General features: G+C 47.8%; 1 protein-coding gene and 1 pseudogene across 1 annotated transcript in view; both read right to left on the bottom strand.

The window, feature by feature from the left end:
- Positions 1-16,957, bottom strand: part of LOC135887686 (butyrophilin subfamily 1 member A1-like) — a 63,888-nt gene extending 46,931 nt beyond the window's left edge. Inside the window, exon 1 of the mRNA XM_065415413.1 lies at positions 16,865-16,957. Coding sequence (XP_065271485.1) covers positions 16,865-16,874 — 10 coding nt within the window. The 5' untranslated portion in view covers positions 16,875-16,957. The remainder of the gene's footprint in view (positions 1-16,864) is intronic.
- LOC135887580 (zinc finger protein 420-like) overlaps positions 1-20,264 on the bottom strand; it is a 411,396-nt pseudogene that overhangs the window by 107,479 nt on the left and 283,653 nt on the right.

The following is a 20,264-nucleotide window of genomic DNA, read 5'->3' as shown; positions in this document are numbered from 1 at the left end:
AACCAGAAAAAAAATCCAAGCCTGTCCTAGAACTGAAATTTCCATATCTCAGCTCCCAAAAAACCTTAATCTACAATAATATAACAATACATAAATACATACCTTTGCTTATTCTCCTGAGAACTTGAACTCTGCGTAAACATCTGTTCAAGGGCAAACTACTACTGAGTTGTGGTTTTTTAAAAAATTTTTGAGGCGGGGGGAGAAAAGGGAAGGATTAAAAAGAGAGAAAAAAGAATGGTATTGTGACAATCAGGGTCCAGACACTCCAGAGAGAGAACAGGGGCTCAGAACCCCAAAGAATAAGCAATCTGTTTGTTCGGTGTTTGTACAGCACCTACCATGATGGAGTCCTGACCAATGACTGGGGTTCCCAGGCAGGGGCAACAGATTCTTCCTAAAAACGGTGGGGCCACAAAGCCCTCCCCCATGCCTCTGGCCTCTGCCCCTCCTCTTCCCCCTGAGGCCCCGCCAGGCTGGAAGCCTGAACCCTGCCCGGGTAAGAGCGACCTGGGGAGCTGTGGGGATCCAGGGACCCTGCACCTGCCCTGGGCACAGAGCCCATGGGCAGGGACACTGGCCGGAGGCTGCTCTCAGGCCCACCCACCCTGACAGGTGGAGGGTTTGTGGCTCCCCACAGTGGCCCGGGCTCCCCGGGCCACTCTTACTCGGGCCAGGTTCCACCTTCCATCCTGGCTTGAGGGCAGAGCCTCAGGGGAAAGGGGAGGGACTGGGGGGTGGGGCCCGTCCATCCACTTTCAAAAACTGGGAGTGCCATGGCCCCTTGGCCCCCCTGTTCCGGCACTTCTGTTCTCAGATTCTACTACAATACAAATAAATAATACAGTAGCTCCTCACTTAACGTTGTAGTTATGTTCCTGAAAAATGCGACTTTAAGCAAAACGATGTTAAACTAATCCAATTTCCCCATAAGAATTAATGTAAATGGGGGGGGAGGGGTAGGTTCCAGGGAAATTTTATTTTTCCAGACAAAAGGCATTATATACACATTTTAAACAATTTTAAACAAGTAATTTAATACAGGTATTAAACAGGCTGGCAGCAAACCAGCTGATTGCCGTGGGCAGGAGGCAGGGGAGGGAGGGGGAGACTGCACGCCGCGTCCTCGCTCCTCCCCCCAGCCTCCTGAATGTTGCAAGCCAGCTGATTGTCGCGGGCAGGAGGTGGGGGGAGCAGGGGGAAGGCACTGATCCGCAGGGCCCGCCGGCAGGTGGGAGGCGCTGGGGGGGGGATTTAGGGGAGCTGCCAGCCATAGACAAAGCAGGCAGCCAAACGACGTTATAGGGGAGCATTGCACAACTTTAAACGAGTATGTTCTGTAACGGAGCAGGGATGTAACATCGAAACAACGTTAAGCGAGAGGACGTTAAGTGAGTTACTGTACTAATAACAAAACAAAACAAACAACAACTAAGTAACCAAAGCTCACCTACGTGATGGATCCTGGAAAGAAGCTTCCCAGTGTTTTCATAAGCTCAACAGTTTTTACAGCTTCTTTTAAACCCTCATCTATCCTCTCACATTGCAAACAAATATTTCCATTTATGAGCCTGCATGATTAATTATTTATATCCACTTCTCTTCACGTATTTGATTAAAAGGTTTGTTTGATTTAAACTGAACAGGAGGGTCTCTCTCTAGATGCTTTCACGCACTCAGAAAATAAAATTGGAGAAGTAACAGGAACAGTATAGTATCAGAGGGGTAGCCGTGTTAGTCTGAATCTGTAAAAAGCAACAGAGGGTCCTGTGGCACCTTTAAGACTAACAGAACTGTTGGAGCATAAGCTTTCGTGGGTAAAAACCTCACTTCTTCAGACGCAAGTAATGGAAATTTCCAGAGGCAGGTATAAATCAGTATGGAGATAACGAGGTTAGTTCAATCAGGGAGGGTGAGGTGCTCTGCTAGCAGTTGAGGTGTGAATACCAAGGGAGGAGAAACTGCTTCTGTAGTTGGATAGCCATTCACAGTCTTTGTTTAATCCTGATCTGATGGTGTCAAATTTGCAAATGAACTGGAGCTCAGCAGCTTGTCTTTGGAGTCTGGTCCTGAAGTTTTTTTGCTGTAAGATGGCTACTTTTACATCTGCTATTGTGTGGCCAGGGAGGTTCAAGTGTTCTCCTACAGGTTTTTGTATATTGCCATTCCTGATATCTGACTTGTGTCCATTTATCCTCTTGCGTAGTGACTGTCCAGTTTGGCCAATGTACATAGCAGAGGGGCATTGCTGGCACATGATGGCATATATAACATCGGTGGATGTGCAGGTGAATGAGCCGGTGATGTTGTAGCTGATCTGGTTAGGTCCTGTTATGGTGTTGCTGGTGTAGATATGTGGGTAGAGTTGGCATCGAGGACACAAGTCAGATATCAGGAATGGCAATATACAAAAACCTGTAGGAAAACACTTCAACCTCCCTGGCCACACAATAGCAGATGTAAAGGTAGCCATCTTACAGCAAAAAAACTTCAGGACCAGACTCCAAAGAGAAACTGCTGAGCTCCAGTTCATTTGCAAATTTGACACCATCAGATCAGGATTAAACAAAGACTGTGAATGGCTATCCAACTACAGAAGCAGTTTCTCCTCCCTTGGTGTTCACACCTCAACTGCTAGCAGAGCACCTCACCCTCCCTGATTGAACTAACCTCGTTATCTCCATACTGATTTATACCCGCCTCTGGAAATTTCCATTACTTGCGTCTGATGAAGTGGGCATTCACCCACGAAAGCTTATGCTCCAATACTTCTGTTAGTCTTAAAGGTGCCACAGGACCCTCAGGAACAGTATAGTCATTCAGCCATTAAAGAAGCACGCGCACTCCTACTGAAATGTAAGTTTCCATGGCGGCAGCAGGCTATTTTCCAGGGAGCTCGTGTTCAGCTGATTATCCACCAGGCTCTTTTCCAGGTATCCCTCTTTGGATGAAGGTAACAGGTTTGAGGAGCCTCCTTTTTCTGTTCTTCAAAACCTTACTGACATTTTTGATTTTAAACTATTTTTTCACCTCACTCCCAGAATGAAACCTCCTGTAACAAACCCATAAAAGATAATCTTGTTGCTCATCTGGTGTTTATGGTGAAGCTCATACTTGTGTTACTGCGAGGTCTAAAGGTCAAAGCCCAGCTTGTATCTATTCTGAGACAGGAGTCAGTCTGAAGGGAGAAATTATAAAATAGCATCAGAAATTCCTGAATTCCAAGGACTATCGAGTGATCTTGGCATAAGATAACACAAGTAGTATACCGCTCGATAGTATTCATCACCATGCAATTTTCACAGGTCTGTATGCCCAATTAGGGCCCATTTAGGGCTTATGTCCCGCCTTCCCACCCCATTTCCGGTGGCGCCAAAGTTTGGCGCCGTTGGCCATTTTGAAAAATTGTGTGTGTGTGTTTGAGTAGGGGTAGTGTTGTGTGTGTTTGTGCTTGGGTACATGGAGAGGAAAAGGTTGAAAGAAGAGAGTGAGAGAGTGTAAAGATGAAAAAAGAAAGTTTGAGTAAGATTTAGAGAAAAAAAGGAAAGAAAGGTTCTTTGGGGTGGTTGAGTTAGGAGAGAGGTTGGTAAGGACAGGTTATTCAAGACTAGAAAGATAGAACTTAAAGAAAAAAGGAAATATTTGATTTTAAAGGGTTAGTTTAAGAAAAAGAGTAAAATAATATTGAAAACTAGGTTTAAAAAGGGCATTTACTAAGGCAAAGCCTGTTTGGTAAGCACAGGGTAAAAAAGTGAATAAAAAAGCATTAAAACTATTCAATACCAGTGTAGGTTAAGAAAAGAGAGAGGTTAAAAGAAAGAACAGGACAAAAAAAAAAAAAGATAGACAGCACATGGTGGAATCAGAATGAGAGAGAAGCAGGCAGAGTCTGTTTAGTAAGCACAGGGTAAAAAAGTGAATAAAAAAGCATTCAGTATCAGGGTAGGTTAAGAAAAAAAGAGGTTAAAAGAAAGAACAGGGCAAGAAAAGGGAAAAGAGAGCCCCCTTTGCAAAGGGCAAAGATAGACAGCACATGGTTGAGTCAGAGAGAGAGAAAATATGAGAGAGAGAGAGAGAGAGAGAGAGAATTCTCACCTTTTAAGTCTTTCTGTCCCTGGTTCAGACCTTCTCAGACTTGTTATCACCGCCTTTGAATCGGACCAATTAGAGTTTATTTTACAACAGCATCATAGAATTCATTTTTTGAACCAATTCTAGAGTCCCAAGATTTTAAACAAGAGCCAACTCCCTCCTCTCTCCCTTTTAACTGTTTTATTCTTATCTAAAGAAACAGACCCTTAGCTTTTTTTTTTTTTTTTTTGCCATGTAGCCCTTTTACAGAGGGTTTTTTTATAAAATTTAAAACCATAAGCTTTTAGCAACAAGCAAATTTTAAAAGTTGTCCCCTAGGTTTTAGACTAACAGGTGTTATTTTTTAGTAAGCACAATGTGAAACAGGCTTTTGCAGCAAAGCTCCTGTTATAGCAAAGCAGCCTCTGTGAGTCAGTGGATCACAGAGAAGGAGTTTGCTTCTTTACCTGCTTTTTAACAAACACATGTTAAAGTTACATTACGTTTTGCAAAGGTATAGTGACTTGAAAAGACACATCCCTTTTGTATGTGTTGTAATAAAAAAGGAGCAGGCAGAAGCACCCAGGTTTAAAACCCCAGGTTTTTAGTAACAGACAGTTTACATACCCCTTATTTTGTAAACCAGTGAATTAGAGAGAAGAAGAAGATTGCTTCTTTCCCCACTTTTTAACAAGTAGAGGTGAACGTTATATTAAGGCTTTTAAGGGAATAAACACTTGAAAAGACATGCCTAAATGAAGACACATTTCTTTATTTAACCCCTTTGGCATAAGTGTTTCAATGAAAAAGAGCAGGCAGAGGGATTTTTATAAAAGTTTAAACCATAAGCTTTTAGTAACAAACAATTTTTAAAAGTTTTCCCCTAGGTTTTAAACTAACAGGGTTATTTTTTTTAGTAAAAACAATGTGAAGCTGCAGCAAAGCACCTGTTAGCAAAGCAGTCTCTGTGAGTCAGTGGATCAGAGATAAGAAGGCTGCTTCTTTCCCAAACTTTTTAACAAACACAAGTTAAAGTTACATTAAGTTTTGCAAAGGAATAAAGCTTTGCTTTATAATGACTTGAAAAGACAAACCTAAGACACATCCCTTTTGTATGTGTTGTAATAAAAAAGGAGCAGGCAGAAGCATCTTAGGTTTAAAACCCCAGGTTTTTAGTAACAGACAGTTTATATACCCCTTATTTTGTAAACCAGTGGATTAGAGAGAAGAAGATTGCTTCTTACCCCACTTTTTAACAAATAGAAGTGAACGTTATATTAAGGCTTTTAAGGGACTAAACACTTGAAAAGACATGCCTAAATGAAGACACAGTCCTTTATTTACAGGAGTGTTTCAATAAAAAAAGAGCAGGCAGAAGCACCCCAGGTTTTTAGTAACAGACAGTTTATATACCCCTTATTTTGTAAACCAGTGGATTAGAGAGAAGAAGTTCGTTTTTCCCCCCACTTTTTAAGAAATAGAGGTAAAAGGCTTGTAAAGGAATAAACACTTGAAAAGACAAGTTTATCTTTTATAAAATTTAAAACCATAAGCTTTTAGTAACAAGCAAATTTTAAAAGGTTTTCCCCTAGGTTTTAGACTAACAGGTGTTATTTTTTAGTAAGCACAATGTAAAACAGGCTTTTGCAGCAAAGCTCCTGTTAGCAAAGCAGCCTCTGTGAGTCAGTGGATCACAGAGAAGGAGTCTGCTTCTTTACCTGCTTTTTAACAAACATGTTAAAGTTACATTAAGTTTTGCAAAGGTATAATGACTTAAAAAGACAAACCTAAGACACATCCCCACTTTTTAACAAAGAGAGGTGAAAGGCTTGGAAAGGAATAAACACTTGAAAAGACAAGCCTACCTGAAGACCCAGACCTTCATTTAGTCCCTTAGACATAGGTGTTTCAATAACATGTAAGTCTGCAGAAACAACCCAGGCTTAAAAACACAGAAAGCCTGTTTATAAAAGTTTTCCCCTAGGTTTTAGGCTATCACTGGCATTTTTTTTTTTTTTAGTAAGGACAGCAGGCTTTTACAGCAAAGCAGCTGTCAGCAAAAACAACCTCTGTAAGCCAGTAGATCAGAGATAAGAAGGCTGCTTCTTTGCCTGCTTTTTAACAAATGCAAGTGAAAGTTATATTAAGTTTTGTAAAGGAATAAACACTTTAAAAGCCAAGCCTATATGAAGACAGAGCCCTGGGTGAGGTGGTTGGGCCTTTGTTAGAGGAACAGGCCGTTCATATACCTTTTGTTGTTGTTGACAAACTGTAACCTAATAGCGCATATACTACAGGGGCAACCTACCGCCCTTTTGACAAACCCCACATCCCTTGAACTCCATAAAAACACGCTTTACACAGTTATTTTTAACTGACATTTTATTTTACAACACAGCCTGTTTTGTTCCCAAAACACGCTCTAACTGTTAGTGTTTTTTCTAAGCAAGATTTTGTAATTTGCTGAACGAAGAAGACGTTCAACATTTTGCATTAAACATTATCTGTCGGTTTAATGATTTTATCTAAAACGCTATTTGGGTCCTCAGCCTCTGTCTCTTTGTCCACCAATTCTGCCCCTAGAGCTAAATGTTCCTGGGTTAAACAGAGGCACTGCCCCCGGCAGTACCCCACAGATCTGGGTCTCCCCTCCCTGGGGAACCCCCACCCACTATCCCCACCTCACCTCAGTACCAGGCCACTGCCAGTCACCATCAAGCCCCCACTCCCTGGGGCAGACTGCAGTATCAGCCACTCATCACTGGCAAGGGGGGTTTGGACCTGCTGCCTCTGCCTACCCAGGGCTGTCCCTTTGCAACCCCAGTACCTAGCTGGCCTTGCTCTAGGCCTGCAGCCTGGGGTTTTTCCCAGGCCAGAGCTCCCCAGCTCCTTTAGCCTTCCTCCAGCCCTGCTTCCCTCAGGTACCTCTCAGCTCCAGGCAGCCAGGCCCTTCTCTCTCTAAAGCAGAGAGAGAACTGTCTGGGCTTCTGTTTGTGAACAAAATAGTGAAAAAATAGATGGCACTGTCACAGCCAAAGTTCTCAACATTGGGCTTAAGAGAAATGTTGAACACATGCTGAGTACCCTGAAGCCTATTTCTGTAGCCTTGAACAAAATGCAGGGAAATAGCTGTTTTATTGCTGATGCTGTTGAAATTTGGATGGAACTGAGTGAGATCTTAAAAAGAGAAATATGCAATGACAGAGTTAAATTACAAGCATTAAAAAAACGAATGGGACAAGCACTATCTTCAGCTCATTTTCTTGCAAATATTCTCAATACTCGGTACCAGGGTCAAACCTCAACTGCTGAAGAAGAGGAGTGGACTATGACATGGACATCCAGCAATCATCCCTCCATAATGCCAGTTATAATAAACTTCAGAGCTAAGGATGAACCATTCAAGAAATATATGTGCGCTGATGATGTTTTAAAGAAAGTCACACCAGTGAACTGGTGGAAGTCACTTAAGCACTTGGATTCAGAGACTGTTGAAGTGATAATCTCACTTTAAACAGCAGTAGCTTCTTCTGCCGGTGTAGAAACAATATTTTCTTCCTTTGGACTAATTCATTCCAAATTGAGAAATCGTTTGGGACCTGAAAAAGCAGGAAAGCTTGTTTTGCTTTTCCAGATTATGAACAAACAGAAAAATGAAGGTGAACATGACTGAGTTCGCTACAGAAGCCAATATTTTAAGTTTTTGTTTTTTGTTTAAGTAATTCATTTAACTATTTTAGTTAAAAACAATTTTAACAAGAACAAACCTGATTTTAAAAAACTTGAATGTTTAACTAAACTCAAATGCTTGTTTTGTTAAAATATTATGTTTGCCGTTGAAGAAAAAAAATCCAGAATACACAATGTTGTTGTTTTAGTTAAATAAAACAATTTAAATGTCTGTCTGGTGATGTTCTCCTCCTAATACAGCATGGCAAGGAAATCCTCCAAATATTAATGATTAACCTGTTGAATTGGAGATAGATATTTAAGAAGTCATTGGGAGGTGAACTGCTTCCATTACCTTTGGTAAATGAAATAACAAAACAATCATTCATTTTCTGATATAGCTGTAAAACTAATCTGAAAAGTTTTCAAAATAAATCATTTAAAAAATGTATAGTGTGTACCTTCTAAAAATGAAACCTACATCTATCTCGGAGTTGTGAAGAATATGTATTAAGGTTATAACAACCAACAAGAATGCACTTTTATGTAGAAATCCATGATTGAATCGAGTCTTCCTGACTAGTGATTTAAATCATGATTTAATTCAAATCCACCCTGCTGTCAAGCGATTAAAAAAATTAATCGTGATTAATTGCACTGTTAAAGAATAATACAATACCATTTATTTAAATATTTGTGGATGTTTTCTACATTTTCAAATATATTGATTTCAATTACCACACAGAATACAAAGTGTACAGTGCTCACTTTATATTATTATTTTGATTACAAATATTTGCACAGTAAAAAACAAAAGAAATAGGATTTTTCAATTCACCTAATACAAATAATGCAGTGCAATCTCTTTATCATGAAAGTTGAACTTACAAATGTAGAATTATGTACAAAAAAATAACTGCACTCAAAAATAAAACAATGTACAACTTTAGAGCCTACAAGTCCACTCAGTCCTACTTCTTGTTCAGCCAATCGCTCAAACAAGTTTGTTTACATTTGTAGGAGATAATGCTCCCTGCTTCTTGTTTACAATGTCACCTGAAAGTGACAACAGTTGTTTACATGGCACTGTTGTAGCCAGCATGGCAAGATATTTACGTGCCAGATGCGCTAAAGATTCATATGTTCTTTCATGCTTCAACCACTCTTCCAGAGGACATGCATCCATGCTGATGACGGGTTCTGCTCGAGAATGATCCATAGCAGTGCAGCCCGACTCATATTCATCACCTGAGTCAGATGCCACCAGCAGAAGGTTGACTTTCTTTTTTGGTGGTTCAGTTCTGTGGTTTCAGCATTGGAGTGTTGTTCTTCTAAGACTTCTGAAAGCATGGTCCACACGTTATGCCTCTCAGATTTTGGAAGGCACTTCAGATTCTTAAACCTTGGGTCAAGTGCTGTAGCTATATTTAGAAATCTCACATTGGTACCTTCTTTGCACTTTGTCAAATCTGTACTGGGTCATCATCCAAGATTGTTATAACATGAAATATATGGCGGAATGCGGGTAAAACAGAGCAGGAGACAAATTCCCCACCCCCCCAAGGAGTTCGGTCACAAATTTAATTAACACATTTTTTTTTTAAACAAGTGTCATCAGCATGGAAGCATGTCCTCTGGAATGGCGGCCGAAGCATGAAGGGGCATACAAATGTTTAGCATATATGGCACGTAAATACCTTGCAATGCTGGCTGCAAATGCCTGTTCTCACTTTCAGGTGACATTGTAAATAAGAAGCAGGCAGCATTATGTCCCGTAAATGTATACAAATTTGTTTGAGTGATTGGCTGAACAAGAAGTAGGAATGTGTGGACTTGTAGGCTCTAAAGCTTTACATTGTTTTAGAACATAAGAACGGCCATACTGGATCAGACCAAAGGTCCATCTAGTCCAGTATTCTGTCTTCAGACAGTGGCCAGTGCCAGATGCCCCAGAGGGAGTGAACAGAACAGGTAATCATCAAGTGATCCATTCCCTGTCTCCCGTTCCCAGCTTCTGACAAACAGAGGTTGGTTTTCTTTTTGGGTACAGTTATGTAACAAAACAAAAAAAATCTACATTTGTAACTTGCATTTTCACGATAAAGAGTTTGCACTTCAGAACTTCTATGAGGTGAATTAAAAAATACTATTTCTTTGTTTGTCATTTTTACTGTGCAAATATTTGTAATAAAAAAGAATAATATAAAGTGAACACTGTACACTTTGTATTCTCTGTTGTAATTTAAATCAATATATTTGAAGATGTAGAAAAACATCTCAAAATATTTAATACATTTCGATTGGTATTCTATTGTTTAACAGTTCGATTAAAAGTGCGATTAATTGCAATTTTTAAAATTGTGATTAAATTTGATTTAATCGCGTGCGTTAACTGCGACTAATCAACAGCCCTACTTTTAATTATTTTATTATCATTATTATTATTATTACTACAATGTGCTTGGTGCTGTACAAACAAGAGGCCAATGCAATAGCTACTCTAAGGAGATTGCAGTAAAAGTACAGCTGGGATTTCACAGAATCACAGGACTGGAAGCAGCCTCGAGAAGTCATCTAGTCCAGTTCCCTGCACTCAACGCTGGACTAAGTATTACCTAGATCAATGGTTCCCAACTGGGGGAACACGGCTACCTGGGGGACTGCGAGCCCTTTCAAGGGGGCCGCAGGGCCCCATGGCTGCAGCCTTGATCCCTGGCGCCCCTAGTGGCGCTGAAGCCCCGATCCCCAGAGTGGGGCTGAATCCCAAAGCCCCGAGCCCTGGTGCTCCCTGTGGGGCAGAAGCCCTGAGCCCAAGGGCAGAGTTGGGGAAATGGAGAGCATTGCTCCCTACCCCAAACTGCAGCACAAGATCATGGCACTCCCGGGGGCAGCGCCACACCTCCCCACCCCATCTCCTCTCCCCGCCCCCAAGCCAGGTGTGAGGCAGGAAGCCAGAGCCTGGCAGTGCAGAGCATCTTCTGCTCTGGCTGGTGCCATGCAGCAGGCAGCAGAAGCATTCCCTCCTCTCCTGCTGGTGCCCCAGGTTAAAGCTGCTCCTCAGCTCCCAGCCAGAAAGAGCCACCTGGGTGAGGGGACCCAGCTCCATGGCTGGCAGACCCTTCCAGGAACAGGGTCTGCAGGGGAGCCCTCCCAGCACACAGCCCCTAGTACCCCCCCTCCCTGCACTACTCCCCTGCCTTCTCACAGCCTCTAGTACCACTCTCCCTGCACCCTGAGCTACCCCCTCCCAGAAACCTGAGCTACCCCCTGTCTATACACAGCTCCTAGCTACCCACTGCCTGCACCCTAAGCTACTCCCCTGCCTACACATAGCCCCTAGCGACACTCTCCTTGCACCCTGAGCTACTCCCCTGGCCGCACACAGCCCCAGGTACCCCCCTCCCTGCATCCTGAGCTACTCCTGCCCACACACTGTCACTAACAACCACCTGCCTGCACCCTGAGCTACCCCCCTGCCCGTACCCAGCCCCTAGCTTCTCCCTCCCTGCACCCTGAGCTCCCCCCTGCCCTCACGCAGCCCCTAGCTACCCCCTCCCTGCACCCTGAAATACTCCCTGCCTACACACAGCCCCAGGTATCCCGCTCCCTGAGCTACCCCCTGCCCACACACAGCCCCTACCTTCTCCCTCCCCGCACCCTGAGCTACCCACTTGCCAGCACACAACCTCAAGGTACCTGCTCCCTGAGCTACTCCCTGCCCGCACACAGCCCTAGCTACCCCATGCCTACACCCTGAACTACCCACTTGCTGGCACACAACCCCTAGCTACCCCCACCCTTCACCCTGAAATACCCCCTGCCCACACACAGCCCCTAGCTATCCCCTCCGTGCACCCTGAGGTACTCCCCTGCCTGCATCGTGAGCTACCCCCTGCCTGCAGACTGCCCCTATCTACCCCCTCCCTGCACCAAGCTACCCCCCTGCCCACCCCCTCCCCACACCCTGAGCTACTCTCCTCCCTGCACATAGTCCCTAACTACCCCCTGCCTGCACCCTGAGCTACCCCCCCATGCCTGCACTACAGCTCATAGCTACACCTGCACCCTAAGCTGTTTTCAATTTTGGTTGCACGCCCTCCTTCCCTCCAACCCAGACAGGCTGGGTGTCCTGCTGAGGTGAGCTAGAGGGTGGAGCCGGCGTTCCCTCCCTGGACCCCGCCATGCAGAGGTGGCTCAAGTCCCACTGGCCCCTGGCCCCCAAATAGAAGTCAAACTATGCCTATGCCAAGGGCCCTGGGCCCTGCCCCACAGGGGCAGCTCTAGGCACCAGCAAAGCAAGCAGGTGTTTGGGGCAGCCCATTTGCAGGGGCGGCAGGGATCCAGCATGGGAGCTAAGAACCAACAGGGGGCCCTGGGAGCTGTAGTTCCTTGGTTAGCTCCCTGCCTATAGAGCCAGCCCTGGAGCAGGGAAAGAACTACATTTCCCAGCATTCCCTTGGCCACTACCAACAGGAAAGAGGGGGAGGGAGTGAGGAAGCTGAGATCTCATGCTGCAGCCTGCTGTGAATGGAGAGCTGCACTGTGAGTAGGGATACCATATTTTAACATTCAAAAAATAGGACACTTCACGGGGAGGGAGGGTAGCCCCACCCTGCCACCATCCACTCCCTCCAACTACCCCCCACAGAAACCCCAACCCATCCAACCCCCCTGCTCCCTGTCCCCTGATCACCCCCTCCCAGGACCCCTGCTCCAACTGCCCCCCAGGACCCCACCCCCTATCTAAGCCTCCCTTCTCCTTGTCCCCAACTGCCCCCTCCTGAGACCCCCCCAACTTCCCCCCTAGGACCCCACCCCCTACCTATCCCCTGACATACCCCTGGGACTCCCATGCCTATCCAACTGCTGTCTGTCCCCTGACTGCCCCCCCTGAACCCCTGACCCATCTAACCCCCAACCCATCTAACCTCCCCTTCTCCCTGCCCCTGACTGCCCCCCTGAACCTCTGCCCCATCCAACCCCCCCTGCTCCCTGTCCCTTGACTGCCCCCCTGGAACCCCCTACCCCTTCTCCAACCCCCCAGCCCCCTTACCGTGCCACTCAGACCAGCGTGTCTGGCTTCGCGCAGCGCCAGACACGCTGCTGCATACATGCTGCCATGCTCCCCTGCGGAGCCACAGCCCCCTCCCCCCCCAGCACCTGCCTTCCAGATTTGAACACCTCAAAATTCAGGAGTGCTCAAGCTCAGTTTGGGCAGCTGTTACTTCATTTCTCCCAAATCAAATATACTGATCCACTGTAACTTGCTGTAGAAAAAGTAGGATAAAATTGAGCAAGAAATGCTTCTCAGTGGTTATTAGGGCTGGAATTGCTATTTTCAACAGCCATTGCCTTTTTTTGTTTGTTTGTTTAAAAGGAAGACAGTGATATTGCATTGGCAAATTCCCCATAGAAAGAAAGAGTGGAACAAAAGAATAATAAGGGCACCTCAACTTTTCCTCATTTATGTAGGACAGTCTTATAATATGCATCCAGATATCCTCCTATCACAGAAGCTGAAAATTGTTCCACTTTACTGCAGTTCTGTAACCATATGGGAACCAATCCTGTCTGTGTTCTGTGCACATCTAAAATTCCTACTGAATGACCTGCCCTGGGAGCAAGTTACCAGTGACCCAGGGCTGCAGTGGAAGGAGGGTGCAGGGGGGGGGGGGAGACCAGGGCTGGGGCGGCAGGAGGTGTGTGTGTGGGGGCAATGGTGGGGGGGTAGGGGGGAGCCCAGAGCTGGGGCGGCAGGGTGTGTGTGTGGGGGGGGAGAGTCCAGGGCTGGGGCGGCAGGGGGTGTGTGTGTGTGGGGGGAGAGCCCAGGGCTGGGGTGGCAGGGGGTGCGGCAAGGAGCCCAGGGCTGGGACGGGGGGCAGCCAAAAATTTTTTTGCTTGGGGCGGCAAAAAACCTAGAGCCGGTCCTGCTGCCCCAAGCCCCTCCCTTTCCCCCCCACTGGGCCCTGGAGTTTTTATAGCATGTCGAAGGGTGCCTCCGAGAGAAAAAAAGAGAACCCCGATCTAGATGATCCCGGACAGGTGTTTGTCTAACCTGTTCTTAAAAAAAATCTTGAATCACAGAGATTCCACAGCCTCCTTAGGCAATTTATTCCAGTGCTTAACCACCCTGACAGATAGGAAGTTTTTCCTAATGTCCAACCTAAACCTCCCTTGCTGCAATTTAAGCCCATTGCTTCTTGTCCTAGCCTCAGGGGTTAAGGAGAACAATTTACCTCCCTCCATCTTGTAACAACCTTTTATGTACTTGAAAACTGTTATTTCCCCTCTCTGTCTTCTCTTCTCCAGACTAAACAAACTCAATTCTTTCAATCTTCCCACATAGGTTGTGTTTTCTAGACCTTTAATAATTGTTGATGTTCTCCTCTGGCTTTCTCCTAATTTCTCCACATCTTTCCTGAAATGTGGTGCCCAGATCTGGACACAATACTCCAGTTCTATCCTCTATTCATTCATCCACAATATGTTTTTCTCTCTCCATCTTGTGTCTATAGCATGGATAGGAGTTGTAATAGATAAACACTGTACTGATTTGGATATATCAAAGACTTTTGCCATCTATATTTTATGGGCCAGATTCTCCTCTCAGCTACACCAATGTAAATCTGGAACAAAGAGACTACCTTCAGTGGAGTTGGTTTCTGATTTGCAGTGCTGTGCATGAGAGCAAAACTTGACTCTATCTAGTATGTAAATCTTCTCCACAGTGACTGAAAGTGCACTGAGCACAGCGTAGTCTAGCAAACAGTGTATGTGAAGCAAGTTCTCTTGGGTTTGAGCTCTGGCTCTGCTACTGTCTTGCTGTGGTATGCTGTCCCTAAACCTCCAACTGCCAGAAGCTGGGACTGTATGAGAGGGGATGGATCATTCAAAATTGCCCTGTTCTGCTCATTCCCACTGGCCACTGTGGGAAGACAGGATCGTGGGCTAGATGGATCATTGGTCTGACTCAGTATGGCCGTTCTCATTGCTTACCTCAGCTTTGCCATCTTTGAAATGACCTAACCACTAGACTTTGGGATATTCTGGACTTATGAGTGATTCTCACTTGTTGAAACCTTTCCGCTTTAATGAAATATTAATTGGGCCAGACAACAAGAGAGCAATGCAATTACTATGCCAGTTGTATGCTGATGTAAGTTAGGTTGACTTAATTTTGTGGTACAGACATGGCCAGAGTGATAGTCTGTCTGGGTCTCATTGCCAGGATGAAAAAAGAACAGGAGTACTTGTGGCACCTTAGAGACTAATGCATTTATTTGCCAGGATGATCAGCCTCACCCCCAGCATGGGGTGGAGTAGAATCAGGACCGGTCACCAGCTCTAGGCACCAGCAAACCTGGTGCTTGGGGCGGCACATGTCCAGGGGTGGCATTCCGGCCATCCTTTTTTTTTTTTTTTGGCTCAGGCAGCATTCCAGCTCTTGGAGCTTGGGGCAGCAACATTTTTTGCTTGGGGCGGCAAAAAACCTAGAGCCAGCCCTGAGTAGAATGGGACTCAGATCCAGAGTTACTTTATTTCACTGTCCCTCCCAGAGAGTTTCAGCTGTTTTTCTTCATTTCCCCCTCTCCCCTTCATTATTTTAGGGCAACAGAAGTGGCATCTAGGAGCAATGGGGAGGAGACTGGAGAGATTAATTCCTCAGTCTGTGCCGTTTGCAGCTGGCTGGGGGCATGGCCAGAGCACCTCCAGCCCTAATGCTGGGCGGGCGGTGCCGTTAGAGCGCCCCCGGCCCCAGCGTGGTCTCAGCGCTGGGCAGACGGGCGGCATGGCATGGTCTTGCGCACCATGGTCCCCAGCCTCTCAGCCAGTCTGCCTGTTCCAGGCTTGCATCCGTGCTCCCCTTCCAGTGCGGATCGGGGTCCCAGAGCTCGGGCACTGGACTCTGCGGGGAGCGCCACGCAGCTGCCTCCCCCGCAGCTACAGAGTCGTGGGGTCCAACGCTCTCACAACAGCTGTAGGCAGTAGTGAGCTGGAGCCGGTTCGCACCGGTTCGCGGGAACCAGTTGTTAAATTTAGAAGCCCTTTTAGAACCAGTTGTCCCACGCGGGACAACTGGTTCTAAAAGGGCTTTTAAATTTAACAACCAGTAAAGCTCCAGCAGCTCTCCGCCCTGCCCCTGGCCTCAGCTCACCTCTGCTCCACCTCTGCCTCCTCCCCTGAACGCTCCACCCGTCTTCTCCTCCCCCTCCCCTGCTTCCGTTTGGGAAGCCGTTTGCGCGGGAAGCCTGGGAGGGCTGAAAAGCAAGCGGCGGCTTCGCGCAGGTGAGCTGGGGCGGGGGGACACAAGGAAGGTTCCAGGGAGGTGCGGCCCGGCCCCAGCCCAGCGGCCAACCTGCTCCAGCCCCGCCCCGGCCCAGGCCCAGCGGCCCCGCAGCTCCAGCCCGGGTCCGGCCCAGCGGCCCCGCAGCGCAGCTGTAGTGCCGCCAGCCACCTTCAGGCAGCACGGTAAGGGAGCAGGTGTTGGATAGAGGGCAGGGGAGTTCGGGGTGGTGGTGGTCAAGTGGATAGGGGTCGGGGCAGTCAGAGGGCAGGGAACAGGGGGATTGAATGGGGGCAAGGGTCCCGGGGTACAGTCAGGAAGGAGCAAGGGTTGGATGGGGCGGGGGGGGGGCAGTCAGGGGCAGGTGTTCCAGGGGCAGTCAGGGGACAGAGAGAAGGGGTGGTTGGATGGGGCAGGGGTCCCGGGGGACCATCAGGAATGATAGGAGGGGTTGGATGGGGCAGCAGGGGACAGTCAGGGGACAGGGAAGGGGGGTGGATGGGGCAGGTGTCCGGGGGGGGGGGGCATCAAGGAACGCAAGGGGTTGGATGGAGCGGGAGTCCCAGGGGCAGGGGCGGACCACGACCCCCTCATGAGGTGAGGAGGAGGGAACCGGTTGTTAAGATTTTTTGGCAGATCATCACTGGCTGTAGGCAGCCCTGGTAAGTAGGGACTGGGAGCCCCCCACCCAGGCTTCCCTCAGACCCTGTCTGCCCCTCCCCACCCTCCTGCCAGCTTCCAGCCTGTTTCTCCCCCGTGCCTCCCTTTGCCCCCCCGCCCCCATTTCTATCTTAAGCGTTTTGTTTCTCCCCGGGCTGTTCTCCAGCAGCCCCTCCTTACCTCGCGGCATGCAGCTTCTGCCTGCAACAAGGGATGCAGGAAGCAGAACCGAGATGAAGTTTCTGTGAACGCTATGCCTGCCTGCGCAAATGAGTCAGCAAAGGGTTTCCCAGGGCTGGGTTCTTAAAGGCACAGGCATCCCAGTGCCTAGTCATTGCCACTCTTCTCTATCTGCTGCAGGAAACAGTTCACAAATTTGTCTTATCTGTTGCTGGGGTTCCCTGAATTGCTCTCCCTTCCTTGTAATCCATTTAAAATATACTTTTGCTCCTTTTAATTGATTACTTTTTAAAATGTTATTTTCATTACTTTTAGCACTTCATCATTTACCTTTGTTATCATTGTGCAGATGCATGTCATTGTGCTATTTAATTTATATTTTAATACGCATCAAAGATATGTATAAGCTGCATAATAAATGATGTTTGAATGACCTCACGCTATTAAGAGGTAATTGATACATATGTACAGCAGGCAGGGTCATTTGGCAGCTGAAGACTTTATGCTTCCATCCCACACCCAGGGCTGTCCCTAGCTATTCTGGGGCCCTATGCAGCCCCCTCATGGGGGGGTGTGGGGCCCCAAGCCTCTGCAGGGGAGGAAGTGGGGGGGGGGCTGGTCCCAGGCCTCCGTGGGGGGGCAGGGCTGGCATGGGGGACAGGGGGAACCACCCCCAGCACTCACCTGCAGCACGGCTGGGGCCGGGTGGCTGCACTTCCCGCCGCCGATGAGTGCAGGCCTGGACCTGCTGCAGAGCTCAGGGGAGTGGGGCGGGGCTGGGGCAGAGCAGGGGCAGAGCAGGGGTGCGCCAAATTTCCTGGTGCCCTAGGCAGCTGCGTACTTTGCGTATGGGTAAGGACAGCCCTGCCCACACCACTGTCAAGTTCTTTCTTTAGACAACCTTTGTCGCATATAAAAAAAAGTTAGTGTAGCCAGTGATGGCCAAAGTAGGGCCCATGGGCCAAATACAACCCATAGAGTCCTACAATGTGAGAGGCAGCAACTTGTGACAGATGTAACCCATCACTCAGAATTTGCTACCCCTGGACCAGAGGACAAGAAAGGTGAGAAGTGACAGAGGTACCCTCACTGGTTACAATTCACTACACCTGTACCAGAAGACGGGAACGGCAAAAGATAGAAAATTAGAACAAGTCAGCAAATAACAACCTTATTTATCAGTAACTGCTATTGGTAGCAAATTATGTTGGATAGCAATTTTTAATGCTACGCCAGCACCTCTGGCCCCCATGGGCTCCCCAGCAACCCCCCAGGCCCTGCTGCCTCCCCCCAGTGCTTAATTTGTATTGAAAGAGGTGCTTGTCCACAGCCCCACCACCAGCAAGCCCCAGCACAAATTAAGCACTGGCTTGGTGGGGGCTGGAGAGTGGCAGCTGATGGCTGGGTGCCTACCTCTGAAGGCAGTGCCTTCGCCAGCAGCAGTGGAGAAGTAAGGGTGGCATGATATATGGTGTATTACCACACTTATCTTGTGCTGCACTGTGCCCCCTGTGCCCCAACCCCTGCACCACCTTCCTGAGCCCCTAACTCCTGCACCCCCCTCCTGCACTCCTAACCCACAGCACCACTAACCCCTGCACTCACCTTCTGCACTCACGTGAGGAAAGTGACCTGGATGCGTAAAGCAGCTGGCACTGCTGATCACTTCCCCTTCCAACCCTGCTACTCCACACACCCCTAGGGGGCTGTGAGGGGGAGGGGGAATGAGGAGCAATGTCAGGGCAACGTGCATCCAGGTCACTTTCCCCACCTGGGCTTTTTTCAATTTAAAAAAAAACTAGGAAATTAAATAGCAAACCAAACAAAAACAAAAAAGCCCTCCGAGGATCGCTACCTTGCTGTGGTGGAAGGGCTTGCATGTTCCAAGGAACCCCAGAGCTATGTCATCTGGAATGTGAAGCAGCTGGGTTGAGAATCAGCAGCTCCAATCAGCTCCTGGACTGCTCTCTCCAGGTGCGAGGGGAGCAGCTGCCCTTAGTGGACGAGTTCAAGTATCTAGGGTTCTGGTTCAGGAGTGATGGCAAGCGGGAGTATGAGATCAACTGGCAGATTGGTGTGATGGTGGCAGTGACGCGGGAGATGTACCGATCCATGGTGGTGAAGCGGGAGCTCAGTTCTTGGGCAAAGCTCTCGTTTTACAGGTCACTCTACAACCCCATACTCATCTATGGTCATGACCTTTGGGTCATGACCGGGGGATTCGTGTGAGAGTTTACCTGCGATCTCGTCCTTTCGATCTCCTCATATCACAGTCACAGCTCCGGTAACCTCCTCACACTAACCCTCAGATCTCCTCATATCACAATCACAGCTCTGGGAAACTCCTCACACTAATCCCCTGATCCTTCATATCACAGTCACAGCTCTGGGAACCTCCTCACACTAATCTTCACACTTCTACATTTAATCCAGAGACTCTCAGGTTTTTCTGCAGTTTCATACCGGAGCTCTGAGCAGTCATACTGCTCTCTTACATACAATGCAACTCCCCCTCCTTTTCTGCCCTGCCTGTCCTTCCTGAACAGTTTATATCCATCCATGACAGTACTCCAGTCATGTGAGTTATCCCACCAAGTCTCTGTTATTCCAATCACATCATAATTCCTTGACTGTGCCAGGACTTCCAGTTCCCCATGCTTGTTTCCCAGGCTTCTTGTATTTGTGTATAGGCACTTAAGATTACTCACTGATCATCCTGCTTTCTCAGTACAAGGCAGGAGTCTTTCCCTCTTGCGCAGGGTTGCCCGGGGGGGGGGGGGGAAAGTGGGGCAATTTGCCCCAGGCCCCCATGAGATTTTTTCGGGGGCCCTGGAGCGGGGTCCTTCACTCGCTCTGGGGACCCCGGAAAACTCTCGCGGGGCCTGGGCCCCCGGAGCTTCTTCCGCTCCGGGTCTTCGGCGGCAGTTCGGCAGCGGGGGGTCCTTCTGCTCCGGGACCCGCCGCCGAAGTGCCCTGAAGACCAGCGGTGGGGTGCCCTGCTCTTGCGCTCTCCTGTTCGTGCTTCCTCACTTCCCCACTTAGCTCAGGGCTTTGGTCTCCTTCCCCCGGTGAACCTAGTTTAAAGCCCTCCTCACTAGGTTAGCCAGCCTGCTTGCAAAGATGCTCTTCCCTCTCTTCGTTAGGTGGAGCCCGTCTCTGCCTAGCACTCCTCCTTCTTGGAACACCATCCCATGGTCAAAGAATTCAAAGCCTTCTCTCCGACACCACCTGTGGAGCCATTCATTGACTTCCACGAGTCGACGGTCTCTACCTGGGCCTTTTCCTTCCACTGGGAGGATGGACGAGAACACCACTTGCGCCTCAAACTCCTTTATCCTTCTTCCCAGAGCCACGTAGTCCGCAGTGATCAGCTCAAGGTCATTCTTGGCAGTATCATTAG

Source organism: Emys orbicularis, chromosome 13 (genome assembly GCF_028017835.1).
Source record: "Emys orbicularis isolate rEmyOrb1 chromosome 13, rEmyOrb1.hap1, whole genome shotgun sequence".
In the NCBI taxonomy this organism is placed as follows: domain Eukaryota; kingdom Metazoa; phylum Chordata; order Testudines; family Emydidae; genus Emys; species Emys orbicularis.
The sequence above is the reverse complement of the archived record's forward strand: the minus strand, read 5'-3'. Positions and strand labels throughout refer to the sequence as shown.